A 16,884-nucleotide genomic window follows, 5' to 3' on the forward strand; every position below is an offset into this window, starting at 1 on the left:
GGTTGGCTGATGCGGAGTGGGCGGGTTGGGGTATAGGGTTTGACCACGTCCTGGATGTATGGCACATGCAGGCAGGCCAATCAGGAGGGAGTTGCAGTAGTCTAGACGTGAGATGACTAGAGCCTGAACCAGAACCTGAGCCGCCTTCTGCGTTAGAAGGGGACGTATCCTTCTGATGTTATGCAGCATGTATCTACACGATCGGGTGGTTGCAGCAATGTTAGCAGTGAAGGAGAGTTGGTCGTCAAGTGTCACACCCAGGTTTCTAGCAGTCTGTGTGGGGACTACCACAGAGTTGTCAATTGTTATAGTCAGGTCTTGGGTAGGAGAGCCCTTCCCTGGAAGGAAAAGGAGCTCAGTCTTGTCAAGGTTGAGTTTCAGATGGTGTGTGGACATCCAAGAAGAGATGTCAATGAGACAGGCCGACATACGTGCTGCTACTTGAGTTTCGGACTCCGCAAAGGAGAGAATTAGTTGGGTGTCATCTGCGTAGCTGTGATAAGAGAAGCCGTGTGAGTGAATGACAGACCCGAGAGAGTTGGTGTACAGAGAGAAGAGGAGGGCAAGGCAAGGCAAGGCAGCTTTATTTGTATAGCACATTTCAGCAACAGGGCAATTCAAAGTGCTTTACATAAAACATTAAAGAGCAGTAAGAAAACAATTAAAAACAATTTAAAAACATTAATAAACAAATTATAAACATTAAAAGACAAGAATAAAATTGATAGTGCAGTATATGAATAAAAGTTACAGTGCAGTATAAGAAATTAAAGTTAATAAAATAGATTATTTAAAGAAAAGCAACATCAAAAAGATAGGTCTTTAGCTTAGATTTAAAAGAACTGAGAGTTGGAGCGGACCTACAGGTTTCTGGGAGTTTGTTCCAAATATGTGGAGCATAAAAACTGAACGCTGCTTCCCCCTGTTTAGTTCTGACTCTGGGGACAACAAGTAGACCTGTCCCAGACGACCTGAGAGGTCTGGGTGGGTCATAATGTAGTAGCAGATCAGAAATGTATTTTGGCCCTAAACCGTTTAGTGATTTATAAACCAGTAAAAGTATTTTGAAATGGGAGGGGGACCCAGGACTGATCCCTGAGGAACCCCAGTTTTGAGTGGGCAAGGTTCTGAGGTAGATCCTCTCCAAGTTACCCGGTAGCTTCAGTCTGTCAGGTAAGATGTGAGCAAAGAGAGCGCAGAGCCTGAGACACCCAGGTCCTGGAGTGTCGAAATGAGGATCTGGTGGTTCACTGTGTAAAAGAAAAAAAATCAAGATTGTATATTTCCTCCTCACTCATTCTTTGACATGTCTTGTAGATGTGTTTGCGTCCTCAACTATTTGCTGATTGAGTTGTTGGAGAAATCGTTCTCACTGACTGTATAGTAACAAAGTTCCTCCTCTTTGATTGTTGAAGATTTGTGTTAATGCGGTTGCTGCTTTTGGAAGGACAAACTGTAAACCAGAATCTATTGCATCAGCTGGAAATACCTGGTCATTATGTCACAAAGTCTAGTTTGGATTTGGGCCTTCAAATGAATTATCCATCACACATGAACAACACCCATCATCCTTTTGATGTATTTGATGCATTTTTAAAGGATGAGTGATGGAAGTTTCTTCTTGTTATTTTTGTTAGTTTGTGGGGAGATTTTTCCCTTTTTAAGAGGCTGAAAATGAAAAACCTATATCAACAGAATACTTCAGAATAATGTGAAATACACCTTTTTGCTCTCTTATCAGTTTCTCTCCGTGCATTGCCTAGAGATTGGTACAGGGTAAGTTTAGCCTAGCCTAGCACAAACACTGGTAGCAATGCATATTCTCATCAAACTCCCAGTAAGTAAGCAAAATATTTCCCAAAATATTGGAGTATTCCTTTATGTTGAGTTTGGTTCAATTATGGGTATCTTTGTATATTTTGTCCCTCATTCTCCCTGTTTGTTCCTGATCTCTTCATCAAAAAGGCAGAAATTTGTCAAAAAGCTTTAAGATACAGAATATGTATGTGGCACCATGTAGCTTTCAGTTCAGACTTAGTGGCTATGTCTTTAAAAGCCCTCTGCTGACTAAAGCTTAGTGTGAATGTGTGTGTCCTTCCATACACTCAGACGACGCAGTCAGTCTCAGACATGTTTTGGAAAGGGCACCTAAAGTTTGTGGTTTCTGTACAAACACATCACACTACTGTATTTGTGTCTCTGTAGGAACAACCCCCCACCCCACTCGCTTGAAGCTAAGAAGGAGTGTAGCTGTCAATTATCAATAGCAGGCCTATTTAGCAGTTGTATAGAAAGGTTTAAGAGAGCAGAGTGAAAATTTTGTAGGGAAAAGTTGGCTTGTTGTATCAAGAAATATGAATAAATATTAACCTATGGTAAATGTCCTGAATGATAGTGATGTCTGCTCAATAAAAACTGGACATTAGCAAGAGAAGAGTGGGGGAAAAACACCTGACAGAAAAGCTACAAAAAGGGACAAACATACTGTGAAAGTGCAGCTGTAACATTTGTACCTGATTGTCAGCCTGATCGTTTGGCCATTGAAGCCAACACATTTTTTTAACAGTTTTTTAAACGTTCCTGTTATTCTTCCCTACATCTGAGTCAAGTAAACACTGACCAGATGGTTTGAATCAAACTGCTGGAGCAATTCTACACGCTTACATCAGTCTTACTTCCATATGCTGAGCGTATCTCAGCTCCTCTGTGTGAACCCTCTTGGTTTTAGCTACAGCTATTTATAAAATGCATTCAGAATATCATATCAGGGCTGACCAGAGTGCCTCCAAAAGTATATTTGGGCAGACCGGAGGGACATTTGGGGGGGCAACTACATGAGAACTTGGGCTACTCAAAGTCGTCATTTAAAAACTGAAGCATAAAAACGACATGTTGTGGTTTTATGGAAAGTAATGTGTGTCAGACTATGCAGGCAATGGAATTAGTGTAATTCCCAAAATGTCAAACTATTCCTTCAATGCTCATAGTACATATTCATTTAATCATATTTCAATAAACTCTGATGTGCACTGTATATGCGTTCATGTAGTTTTTGCATACGAAGAGTTAAAGGTGAAATTGTTGAACTTATTATCTTTTAGTTGTTTGATGTTCTGGTATATTAATGTTGGTTTGTCAGCTCTGCAATTAGTTTGTGCACCAGAACCTTAGATACATAACAGACTTGGCTGTTTGTTGCTCACCTCCTAAACTGATAATCAGACTACCTGAATGGCCCCAATATTTAGTATTTAGATTTATAGAAAACCTGAAACAGTCTTCTCATTTAAACGTGATAGATTTGTCTTGACATTCCATTTTTCTTTTCTTCATGGGCAGCTGAAATAATGGAGAAATCAAGGCGCAGGCAACAGTTTGCATTCAGCCTTCTGTTAAGCTTGTGGTTACCTTGCTGTTTGGCCCAGACCACACCTTCAAACGCAGCCACACTGTCCCCCTCCCCCCAGACCGAACGGCTAAAGGTCAGACTGTCCGGATACCCCCGAAAACACAACGAGGGTCGGGTAGAGCTTTTCTACAAGGGAGAGTGGGGAACCATCTGTGATGACGACTTCTCAATAGCTAACGCCAACGTGCTCTGTCGCCAACTGGGCTTCGTCTCAGCCACAGGATGGACCCACAGCGCCAAATATGGCAAGGGCCAAGGTAAGAGTGACCTCAGCCACTTCCTGAGATTCAGTTTCTGGTTTAATACGCTGTGCACTCTCCTACACGGGTATTAATGGTGTTTAAAATGACATGGATATACACACAGGATATTCAAATATTCCAATCATAGAATTGTGTGTGTCAATGTTATATTTAAACAGTCTAAACTTTGGCAGTTGTAGGTGGAAATCCCCAAATATCCTGTTATCCAAGTAGGTTAAAACAAAGAAATCATACTTTAATTTCGTAAAAATTGAAAGCCTCAGGTTCATAAGGAATACTTTTAAACATATTTGACTACATTTACATTTTAGGCATTTAGCTGATTCTCGTATCCAGCCTCTTTTCTAGAATAAGTGCAACTGTGGAGAGCTTGCTGCCATAAGTTCCCAGAGCACCAGTGTTATAAGCATCCAAGTGTCACTTCCAGGCCTGGGCTGATTACATTCCGCAGGCCTGGGAGTGTGCCGGAGCCACACTGACAGTCTGCTGCCTGTCCAGGGAAAATCTGGCTGGACAACGTGCTGTGTAACGGAGGTGAGAAGAGCATTGAATTCTGCAAGTCTCGCGGCTGGGGCAACAGTGACTGCACTCACGATGAGGATGCCGGAGTTGTGTGCAAAGACGAGAGGATTCCTGGCTTTGTGGACTCAAATGTTATTGACGTAAGTTGATAAATTACATTTAAAGAGGTTTTTGTAATTTTGTTGCAGTAAAAATGATGTTCATTAAGAAGCTGTTATAAGCCCTTAAACTTGACTTTTGTATTAACAGCGCTACTGTTCCACAGCCTGTAGAGTTTAAGATTTAAGAAGACATTCAACGCCTCAGTGCTACTCCTGTAGCTGCACACATATGGTGTTGATTAGCTCTGCTCTATGTGTCTGAGCCTGTTAAAAGCAGCAGCCTCTCAAAGTACATTAACCTGAGGTGATGTAGTGTGTGGAGAGCTTCCTCAGTAAACCTGACATACCTTCCATAACAGAGGGCAGCATCAGTTGCTTCGTGACCTCAGGGTCATTGGTTCAGATGTGAAATCCTGCTGTTGTGATGTTTTCCCCTCCTTCAGCAGCCACTCTCAGTCAGGGTTTAGTAATATGGGCAAATCGTATAGGATTAAATCACCCATCCAGTAGAGATGCACCGATTGACTGGCCAGTGACCGGAATTGGCCGATTTTCACGTGCTCGGCCATGACCGGCGACCAGCGGGTCAGTCTGACATATGCCGATTTTATGCCGGTCAAATGCACTCGGGCGCACCGCCACTCAATCAGCTGTTTATGAAATGTTATAAAGTCGTAATTATACACGGCTCTGCAGAGCCGTCTGCTCTGCTGATCTCAGCCGCTCTCTCTCTCCCCTCTGAGGCTGAATAAGTGGAACATGAAAACCGCAGGTCCCGTGAAATATGACCGCTACAGTTTATTGGAAAATAGCGTTGGGCACACTGACTTTGATGAATTTAATGTTTATCAGACCTCAAATGAGACAAGAAGCTGATGTTAGCGAACGCTGCGGTGACTGTCCCTCTGCCTCTGACGTCCGGCTGCAAGAGACGCTGTATTAAAAAAAAAAAAAAAAGAGAGACGCTGCATTCCTCCGAGACCATTAACGTTACTGTTTAAAACGCTTTCCAGGTTAGTGGGGATGCGTACCGCTCAAAACCACATTAAAAACGTAGTAATCTTCCCTCAGCGTTTAGTTTTGTTGGTAAACTGTGTGTAAAATGAGTGGTGACGTTTATGTTTTCAGGTAACGTTACTGTTGGGAAAATAAATATTTGTGTGTGCTGTAAAGTGGTTAGAAAAAATGAAATCAAAATCGGTATCGGCTGGACTAACTCAAAGAAAATTGGAAATCGGAATCGGCCTAGAAATTGTAATCGGTGCATCTCTACCATCCAGATAATATATCCATCCAGATCATTTCTGTGTATCTTTCTCCAATTGTATGTAGATAAACAGATGTGTGACATGCCTTTGGTACACAAGCAAGTACAGTTTACTGACATTGCTCTGTTCATTCTTCAAATAGGTCTGTGTTTTATCAGTAAACATTGCTGTTTTTTCCAGCAGCAGTGGCAGCAAAAACTGTCCTCTCCTGTTAGTAGTGTCCTGTACACTGTCCTGTGACTCCCAGGCACTGTCCTGTGACTCCATGACTGTCCCGGGACAGTCAGACACTGTCCTGTGCACTGTCCTGTGACTCCCAGGCACTGTCCTGTGACTCCATGACTGTCCCGGGACAGTCAGACACTGTCCTGTGCACTGTCCTGTGACTCCCAGGCACTGTCCTGTGACTCCATGACTGTCCCGGGACAGTCAGACACTGTCCTGTGCACTGTCCTGTGACTCCCAGACACTGTCCTGTACACTGTCCTGTGACTCCCAGACACTGTCCTGTGACTCCCATGACGGAGTTACAGGACAGTGTACAGGACACTACTAACAGGAAAGGACAGTTTTTGCTGTCCCTGTTTCTCGTTTTTTCCCGGTGATTGGCCACTAAATACGATTGAACTCGTATGCATGAAGCTCCAAATATCAGCAAAGCACACAAAATGGTCTGAATGGTCTAAATGACATTTCAAAGAACTGATACTCATCATATCAGAATCAGAAACAGGGTTATTGCCAAATAGCTTTTCACATACAAGGAATTTGCCTTGCTATTTTCATACATATGGTCACAATACACATAGTACACAAAACACATCGTCACACGTCAAGAATCATAAATATAAAATAGAAATTTACAAGAATGTGCAGTCGTTCACCGTACTCGACGAGGAATATGTGCAGTGTCTGAAAATAATAACCAAAGATTTGTGAAAAACAAAACTGTGGTGTAAACCGAGAGATATGCTGGGATCAGACTACGGTACATGATCTTAGTCGGGAGCAAAAAAAGCATTGTGCACAACAATTGCGTACTTTTGTCCTAATCATGAATACTGAGCAGTAAGTTGTTCTTCATATATGTCCTGACAAACCTTCCTAAATGGGAATGATAATGATGTCTATTAATTTCAGCATTATATAGACAGACAGTAAATGATATTGAATGTTGTGCCCTTGAATGAGGAGACACTTCACTCCTACCACCTCCAGTGAATTTATTCTAGTGAGTGTTTGTATCCATGTACTCTCAGGTGAGAATGATGGCTGAATGAATGTGAAGCAGAGTGTTTCTAGAAGACAAACCCTCCTTGGTTAAGTAAAGATTCAAAGCTAAGGGAAACTGAACTAAAAGCTGTTCAGTGGGATTTCCAGCTGGTCATCACTTTTCCATTTGTCCTCTTTGATGTCTAATTGGATAAACGACTGGTCCGAGGTGAACAAGGTTAGACCGGGGACTCGTCTCCACAGACCACTGTAAACGGCTTGAAAGACTGGATTAGTTCTCTCTGTTTCATAGAAGGATCTTATGAAAAAAAATAGTTTCATAAGAGTGAGTGGGTGGACCTTCGGATGCATAACTACTCTCCCTTCTCTCTGCCTGTTTCTGCGAGTCAGGCTCAGTCAAATGTGGCATCCAGACTCCAATCTGTGACCACAAACCCAGTTTTTTCCTCAAATAAACCACAGCGGAAGTGACTCATTGCAAAGCTGGCAATCAGAGATAGTCACGTTTACCACTTATGTGGTGTTGAGACCTTAAATTACTTTTTGTGATAGCTGTGATTCACTGTTTAGTCTGTTCCTCGCATTCATCTGTCTCAAAGTGTGCATGGATGTATCAGTATGATATATATATATATATTTATAGATTTACTGTTTAATATGTGAAGATTTATATAAAGATTTAAGTGCAAGAGTGACGAGTAATGGCATCAAGGTTTCTTGACTACATCTGTATTGTGTAAAAAGTATGTTTTCAGTCAAATTTAAATCTGGAATTATTTTAATTGAAAAACAAACAGTCAGCCCTGATTTTCTCTGAATAGGCTCAGGTGGATGAGAACAGGATAGAGGAGGTGCGGCTCCGGTCCGTGGTCACCATGTCCAGAAAGAAACTGCCCATCACGGAGGGTGTGGTGGAGGTGAAATACAAAGACGGATGGGCGCAGATCTGCGACCTGGGATGGACAATCAAAAACACACATGTGGTCTGCGGCATGCTGGGATTCCCACATGAGAGGAAAGTAAACAAGAACTTCTACAAGTAAGTGAATTAATCGACTTCAGCCATTAAAGATGGAGATGGAGAAAGATGCAGATTGTTTCCCAGTACCAACAGTGGGAATTAGGCCACTTAGCAAAGTGTCTGTAACTTTCTCCATCCCTCAGAATGTTTGCTGCACTATCTTAGTAGTATCTTAGTCTTTGGGAGGTTTTCCTCACCACTGTCGCACTAAATGCTTGCTCTTGGGGGAATTACTGGAATTGTTGGGTCTTTGTAAATTATAGAGTGTGGACCTACTCTATCTGTAAAGTTTTTTGAGATAACTCTTGGTATGATTTGATACTATAAATACAATTGAATTGGAATTGAATTTGTTTGGTTAACCAGAATAAGAATACTTTATTGATCTCCTCAGGGAAATTGTTCAAAGAGTGGACATTTTAGGACTTGCTGTTAACTGTGGATATGAGAGGGACTCGGTATAGACTTGATCTATCATCTGCCAGAACTGCAGCTCTACAACAAAGCACATGAGCCTCTGATTGTTCGGTTTTGTTTCTTATTTCTTCCTTCCGAGGATGTTTTTGTTTTTCTTTTGGATAGACCCCGGTCGGGTCACATATTTCATGTTCTTGGTCTCTGTTAATTACTTTGCAGAGGAAGTTGAGGAGTGATTATTAACTGCCTGCAGAGATGGAAAAGTACAAACCAAAGTGTGTGTTTTGTCCCATGTGCTTTTACATCTGCAAGGCTTTGTTTCGCACAGATCTTTCAGAACAGGCTACAAACTAGATTATCTTCTTATCATTCAATTTGTTTAACTAGCCAAAAATGTCAAGCTCAAATGTGTATGCAAGTATTTTAAATTGGGTATTTTTGAGTTTTGGTCGGTTGGACATAAAATATAAGACATTTGAAGACATCATCTTGGGTTTTCAGTTCTTATGATTGGCATTTTTCACATTTTTCACATTTTTCATTGAGTTTTTTTCTCAATTAATCAATTAATTGTTTGGTCTATAGACCTTTCCACAGATGTAAACATAAACATTCTAAATGGACCCAAGTTGATTTCCTGTTGCAGTGTATGTGAATGGCATCAACTGACAGGAAGTTAACAAGTCAAGTCAAGGCCAGGCTGTTGCCTAGCAATGGAATTCCATTGAAAAGGTCTATAAAATGTCAGGAAATAGTGAAAAATGTCCACAATTTACGACAATTGGACATAATTAACAGATTAATGGACCAATTACCAGACCCAAATGGAATCCTGCAGAATTTATTTCACAGTTTTCAGCCGTGATCCAGAATGTCTGCAGAACCTAGCGGACTGATTTTCTGCTTGGGGTGGAGATGTGTAAACATTCTAAATTTTATTTTTATTTTTTTAACTCGTTTTAAATCGGCGGAATTCTTCGTCTGCAGATTCCGTACTGCCCTGCCAATTACAACACTTAAGACCTATTCACACTGTTTAATAACACATTAAAACTATATGGACTCCAGATTGAACAGACCACTGATTACTTTGGTGGACTCTCAGACCTCCACTTTTTCTCTCCCAGTTTGTCCTTCCAGTATGACTGCACACATTCCTGGCCACGCTCCAGTTGGAGCCATTTTATTCATCCCCTGCAGATAGTTCACAGTAGTACGAGGGGAAATGTGTGTTTTCTCTCAAGCGTGTGTGAAGGCAGAGGGCAGGGAGGTCACATAATGCACAGACAGCGACTGGAGAGAAGTCAGCCTGCGTTGAGCAACGGTCAAATTGTTCTTTGTTGTCTCTGTACTTTTTTTAGACTTTTTGGTTATATCGTATGAGTGTAGGAGGGGCTGAAGATGGACAATCAGCTTTTCACAATTGTCTTGATAACTCCAATCCAGGTTTAGTTTTAATTAGTTATTTTAATTAAAATGTACCTACTTGATATAGAGTTTAGGTGTTTGAAGGCAGATACATGCAAACAGGCATATACTGTGACTATTTGCATATCAATGATTTTTGTGACAGTACAGTAGTCATTCTCCAAAAATAAGATCATTTTAATGCCAAAAAATATGTATGGCTGTCAGGGTGGAAGAGCTTTTAAAACCATTACAGGACACTAATGGTGTGGACACATTAAGCCGATTATCGGCCGTTGGACAGTCTGGCAAGGTCAGTGACTCGAATCTGTTCGGTGTGTCCCGTGCCGTCGTTAGTCTGGGGGGCTGTTGGCGTTCATTTTGGCCGACCTGACATGTTCAGTCGCCGGCAGGGCAGTCGGGACTCACCCGGAAATGGCAAGCAGAATGAGGTGATTAGAGTCTCTCAAAACCTGACGAAAATCTTTTAAACTGACCTTTGTTGAGCTGAAATGAAGACAGTGGGTAGAGTAGGCGCACATATACATAGAGTTTCATGCCTTGACGCAGAGGTCCAGGGTTCGACTCCGACCACTCCATGTCTTCCCCCTCTCTCTCTCCCCTTTCTCACATAGCTGTCCTGTCCATTTAAAAAAAAAAAATCAGTATTAAAGAGAAATCTGACAGGTTTAACTGGTTATTACTATCCCTGCATAATCGCAGCATTGTCGCACTGCACGTCTATGGTATTGCCAGCCAATAAAAGGTAGATACAGTATGTATTAATGAGGTGTTGTAGCTGCTGAAAGAGACTCATTTGGCGACAGTTCTGAATTCTAAATAGTTGGAATAGCTCTGTAATGGTGATCATACCTTGGTGACCTGAAGTCTGTAACATAATATACTGCAGACTTGTGGAATGTTGAAAATGTTATTCGCCACTGACCCCCCAGTACTTTTACCTGAAAGAAATGTGTGTTTGCAGCCCAGAGACATTGTGTGTGTGTGTGTGTGTGTGTGTGTGTGGATATATATGCAGCCTGTGTGTATATGTGTGTGTTTGCATGCAGTCTCTCTCCTGTATGTGATGGAATCTGACTCTCACTGTTGCAGACGTCTGAAAAAGCGAGCAGCAGAGAAGGTCTCCAGGCCAAAGGTTAATGTTTCAGCAGGTGGAAGGTACACTGTCACCGGGAAAACCCACCGTCCACCTCCGTCTGCACTGTAGTTTTGACAGTGGGTTTCCTGTTGGTAGTAGACAATAACCATTTAGCTCCTGTTTTTCTAGCTAGTTGTCCCCTCTTTCTAATATCATATTATTATGATGTGCAGCATGTGAATGGGTTGTAGATTTTTATTTTACCCTGCTAAAACTCATTGTTGTCTTGTGTGGAGGTTTAGTTTTTCTCATTTCTGTTTTGTGTCTTCCTTTCACATTTTCACTGGCATGGCACAGATTGTAAAGACCTCATATTAGAATTGGTATTAAACTCAGTAAATGTACAAGGATTATTCTTCTTTGCTCTTAAAATAATGTTAATTGTTAATTGGGTGTTTTATCATTTAGACCTTTTGAGGCCATGTTTGATGGGACAGATGTCGCCAATCTGGGCTGTGTCAGTGACTGGGGATTCATTTCCCCACGGATTAGTCCTTTAATTCAACAGCTTCAAATCCCATTCCCCACTATGGCATGCTTTTTGCAGGAGGTCAGACACTTTTCATCTTGGGTTCTTAAACTAAAAAAGTCAAGAGTCCTAAGTCCACATGACAAGAACCGACCTGTGTCTGGTAGAATCTGCAAATAATTAGAAGCATTTGGGTGGAGTTTGCCACATTGGACAAAGAGAAACAGTTAATTATGTGACACCATTTCTAAAGTGTCCTGAGGTTGGAAGGTACACACTCTCAGGAGATAAAAAAAAAACGATTTACAGTGAATAACCAATAACAATTCATATTTTCTTATATTATGAATCTTACCAGATGATTGTGGTGTGGATACTCTAACAAAAATAGAACTTAAAGGATAAGCCTGGCTTCCTATGTTTACCTTATTGTCAACAAATCTAATGAAAAGATCAAAACCAATTATCAAAGGTTTAATCACTTTCAGGTTTGTTATTGTGTTGGAGCCATATTCACATTCTGCCTTTTGCTCCAGATATGTTAAAACAAGTTATTACACAGCTTGGTTGAATACTTGATTCTGCTATTTCTATGTAACAGACCGTTGCCATGGATGGAGTCCTAATCATAGACCATTTTTAAATCAGTATTTGTGCTCATACGGCGCTCATAACGCTCATCAGCGGATCACATAGGGAGAGAGAGGGTGGTTAGCTTACTCACCGGGGCGGCATGGTTTCCGCCGGAGAGCCGTGCTCATCAGCGGTCAAGTTAACCGGGACTCAGGTGTCATCCGTGGGTAACCTCTGTATGAGTAGATGTGTAATAAGCAGAATAATGTGAAGCGAGCCGGTCATTACTGCGTATCAGAACCCAGGCAGGGTGATGCAGGGTCTTGAAACCGCCTTAAAGTGATGGTTCGGAGTAATTTCACCCTAGGGTCCTTTGCACACACGATCTCGAGCCAACTTTACAGCCCCGAAGCTTTTTCACCTGGGGAACATTGGGAGCGGCGTTATCGAGACGTGAGCGTTATCAGCTGAATAGCTTAGCGCAGAGGCTAATGGATCGGAGTGTCTCTTAACATTACCCCACTAATAATCGCCGAAATGATACCAAACGTCTACAGTAGTACAAATAGGTTATGCACTCATAAAACGATGGATTGTAAAATTTGTAAGTACACCAGAAGTTTATGTAAATAACACTTGCCTGCTGGCTTCTGCTCTCTGCTGCTGCTGCTGCTGCTGTTACTACCGGGCAGTAAGAGTGCTTAGGGACATTTACAAATTACAACACCGAAAAGAGATGCAACAAAAATATTTATTAATTTAATGATTAAATAAGGTAATGTCTCCAAACTTACCTCAATTATTACTTGTCTCCTGCTAGTTATACTACAGCACTTACTTTAAAAAATAAGTTAAATTAAAAAATATTTTTGTTGCATCTCTTTTCGGTGTTGTAATTTGTAGATGTCCCTAAGCACTCGTCTTACAGCAGCAACAACAACAGCAGAGAGCAGAAGCCAGCAGGCAAGTGTTATTTACAATACCTTTTTGGTGTACTTACAAACTTTACAATCCATCGTTTTATGAGTGCATAACCTATATATACTAGTGTAGACCTTTGGTATCATTTCGGGCATTATTAGTGGGGTAATGTTAAGAGACACTTCGGATCCATTAGCCTCTGCGCTAAGCTATTCAGCGGCTAACGCTACTCTACGCTAACTCTCCCAATGTTAGACCCAGGTGAAAAAAGCTTCTGGGGGGTGTTTGGCTCGAGGTCATGGTGCAAAGGACCCTAGGGTGAAATTACTCCGAACCATCACTTTAAGGGGTTCGCTCCTCTACATTGTCAGTTTCATAATAATCATTTGCAGATTCTAAATGACTTAGGTCTGGACCTGAGTAGTAAGTGAGTGAGTTTAAAAATCAAACTACACTTATATTCTAAGAGCTGTACTGAAAAAGTTGAAGAACTCATTAACATAAACTGTGTGTGGTTTGTGATATTACCATGTGATATCATGCTTTAAATATTACCCCTACCTCTGTAATTTAAAAGCAATGCTGTATGTCAAACAAAATCAATGTGGTAACTTGAGGTTCACATTGGTGCAGTAGAAAAACTCACAGTAGCATAGTTTGTACTAACAAACATGCTAATGATAAGCTGTACATGTCATACACTATGTGGCCAAAGGTATATGGACACCCAAACAGTACACCAATTTGTTCCACTTCCAGTTCACTCCAAAAGGGGGCTGAGGGCTCTGTTTAGACCAGACCAAACTAGGAAAATAATGTTCTTATGAACCTGGCTTTGTACATACAGGCATTTTGATGTTTAAACAGGGAAGAGCTCACTATTGTTTAATATACATTGTCAAGCTATGGCATTAAGATTTCCTTAATTAGAACTAAGATGCCTTCCCCAAACTATGAAAAAACAGCCCGACCAAAAGTACACAAGAGTATGTAGAAAAGATTGTCCACATACTTTTGGCCATGCACTGTGTATGAGCCTGTGCTGATGAAACGTGTCAAAATAACTGATGAATGTCCACATTGTCACATTTGTGTTTATTTAAAAAAGGATGTGTCACTTTCAAAATATCTGTGTGTCTTATATATAACATATAAAAGTATACTAGGAATTACATATTATGTCTTGACTGTGTTTAACAACCGCATTGAATGAGACACATCCTTTTCGAACAGTGTAACTACAGTTTTTAACATAATTGTGCATCATGTAACCCTTTGTTACTATGATTTTTCCACTTTGTCACCTCATGTTTCTTCTCCTAACTGTGCAGTCTAACCCGTGTTTACATTGCAGGCAGACATCCAAAGCTAAAGCTAACTCTAAGTCTAAACAGAGCAGCCCTGGCAAAAGGTAATCTAAGGATAGACAGTTAAGTGGGTGAATTCAAGCTGTCTTAAAAGACCCACACACATGCTGCCTCCACAAGCCTTACAAACAAATGCTATTTATTAACAGATAAGAAAGTCTGGGAGATTTGCCAAAAAACATTGTTTGTGTGTTCCCAAGAACAGAAAAAGCTAATTCTCAAAGCTGCATCCATCCCCTCCAGTATGAGCATTTGACCTGCACATGTGTCAGAACGAAAGCATATAGCTAAATCCAACAAAAGTTGTTTAGATGTTTAGTCAAAGTACTAATGTAATGTATGTGCAGAATAGTCTTTAAAACAACTTTATGTATGGGGTTGTTCTATGAAAATGATTCCAATGATTTTGACCACAAAGACGGATATAAAAAAAACTTAAGGATATACTTAGACATTTTGGAAAAATGCATATATTCACCTTCTTGCCATAAGTCTTTATGCTCTAATTAACGGTTTTGCAAGTCAAATGTATACAGTCAATCATTTAATATGTGGCTGTTGGTACCCAGAGTCAGACCCAGGCACCAAACATCACCAAATATCTGTGATAGTTTATGCAAGCCTGAATGATATTTATTCAGACTGTAGCATGAGATGATGGACGTGCTTGTTTCATTAACAACCGTAGATAAGTTTTCCTAGATGGGAAGGATTATGTTGCCTAATTTTTCTTTTTTTGTTAATTCTTAGCATCTGTAATTGTCACCATACTGTAAATACATCTAAGGCATTCATTCAGTCATTTGATTAACTGCAGTGTCCCAAACCATACTACATACTGATTCTAAGCAGGTTTTGAGTCTGTAGTGTGTTCACACTAGAAAAGAGACAGTCAAAGCAGAGAGCATTTTTGAGTGTGCTGATGGACACCATATCCCACAATGCAATGCACAAAGAATATAGAGAAGCCACTCACAGCTGGAAATGTTTTTTAACAACACAACAAAAACATGGAAAACAAAAGAATATGTATTTAATCTTAACATTTCAATGTCTTTTCATGAAGTTTGAAGTTTAATTGGCAGTAGCTTTCTACCATTAGTATAAAATAGTAAAGCATATTGAAGTTTTTGGTATGCTACTGTTTAAACAGTATACGATTAGTACATAATGTATAGAATTAGTATGGATTTGAGAAACCGATAATGTTTCCTTCATCACTTGTCTCTGCTCCCTCCAGGTTGTATTTGGACCGTCAGAAGAACCACTTCCACATCCACTCTGTGGAGTGTACGGGCACAGAGGTCCACCTGGCAGCCTGCCCTCTGGAGTTCAGCAAGCGGAACGCCACATTCACCTGCGAGGGCGGCATGGCGGCCGTCGTCAGCTGCATGCCGGGGCCATTGTTTATGCAAAACAGTGGCTTGAAAAAGAAACCAAAGATTTCAGTAAAGTAGTCTGAAATTTGCACAATTATCAAAACTTATTAGCCGATACTAAGCCATCTAATAACCTGGCCAAATTACTGTAGATAGACTGTCTGCCAGGCTGCTCAGAAGACTGACCTGCCAAACGTAGATTAAAATGTTTCACCCATCTGCTTGTTTTCTAGAGCACCGTGAGGCTGAAGGGAGGTGCCAGGCTGGGCGAGGGTCGGGTGGAGGTGCTGAAAGACAACGAGTGGGGAACTGTGTGTGACGACCGCTGGAACCTGCTGTCGGCCAGCATTGTCTGCAGGGAGCTCGGCTTCGGCAGCGCCAAGGAGGCTCTCACGGGAGCCCGCATGGGACAAGGTTAGGAAAAACCTGATTTTTGGCTCTACCTACGGAGGTTTACATCAGCCAATAATGTTTTTTCTGTAGAAAGAGTAAACTGTAAAGCCTGTGAGCCCTAATTAGATCTTAAACACCTCAATACAAATAAAAAAGACGTAATTGAACTTGGCAGAAGTAAAATATGTGTTTAAAAAAAAATGTGATTTTTACTTGTATGTATGTATGTATATATATGAATTGATTTTTGGAATTCTATGAATTGATTTTGAATCGCGATACGAATGTGAATTGATTTTTTTGCACACCCCTAGTAAACACGTCAGCTGAGACAGGATGTGTTTAGAACTGTCTTCAGACAGGATGTCAGTCATCAGCTGTCTATCTACAGCCTGTTTTATCTCTCAGGTCATCTCAGATAATCTGCCCTCAACATGGAGGGCACATTCCTACACGGATTATTCATTTGAATCTTTATTTTAATTAGTAAAGGAATGCTGTGCATGTAGAAAGAAAAGTAACAAAGACCAAAAGACATGAAAGAAAGACACCCACCATGGCAAATAAATATGCTGATTATTTTCTGACCATCTTACTACAATAATTGCCATTATAAATATGTCTTTTTCACAAATGCAAGGCATACCCCCACTACATTCCTGACATGAATTCTCCCATACTGTTCCTCATTCATTAAAAAGCTTTTTCCTAAGTCTCTGTGAGGCATTTTTAGAACAGAAAACCATCTGTGTTATTCCAGCGAGGCTATGGACCATTTCATGTGAAAATTAGGCCGTCAATTTTATAAATCCAACTTGTGTCTGCCACACGAGTAACGAGTAAATATATTTTAAGACACAAATGACTTTTTCTGGTCATTTTACTGAAAACACTATATGATTAGAACTGACATACTATATATCAAACAATTTTAATACCCAGTGTTCAAAAGTACAGTTAATAAACTTACAGAATTGTGTAA

The 16,884-nt window shown here is 40.6% G+C and overlaps 1 protein-coding gene across 5 annotated transcripts in view; it reads left to right on the forward strand.

Moving 5' to 3' along the window:
* The window catches only part of loxl3b (lysyl oxidase-like 3b), a 31,953-nt gene that overhangs the window by 3,425 nt on the left and 11,644 nt on the right, over nucleotides 1-16,884 (forward strand). For 2 of the 5 annotated variants that reach the window (XM_039785200.1, XM_039785199.1), the window contains exons 2-8: nucleotides 3,340-3,666; nucleotides 4,171-4,334; nucleotides 7,618-7,835; nucleotides 10,755-10,820; nucleotides 14,118-14,174; nucleotides 15,371-15,578; nucleotides 15,743-15,923. In XM_039785200.1, the coding sequence (XP_039641134.1) occupies nucleotides 3,348-3,666; nucleotides 4,171-4,334; nucleotides 7,618-7,835; nucleotides 10,755-10,820; nucleotides 14,118-14,174; nucleotides 15,371-15,578; nucleotides 15,743-15,923 (1,213 nt within the window). In that variant the 5' untranslated portion in view covers nucleotides 3,340-3,347. The remainder of the gene's footprint in view (nucleotides 1-3,339; nucleotides 3,667-4,170; nucleotides 4,335-7,617; nucleotides 7,836-10,754; nucleotides 10,821-14,117; nucleotides 14,175-15,370; nucleotides 15,579-15,742; nucleotides 15,924-16,884) is intronic. The other 3 variants (XM_039785201.1, XM_039785202.1, XM_039785203.1) reach the window with 3 other exon arrangements.

Source organism: Perca fluviatilis, chromosome 20, assembly GCF_010015445.1.
Source record: "Perca fluviatilis chromosome 20, GENO_Pfluv_1.0, whole genome shotgun sequence".
Lineage (NCBI taxonomy): Eukaryota > Metazoa > Chordata > Actinopteri > Perciformes > Percidae > Perca > Perca fluviatilis.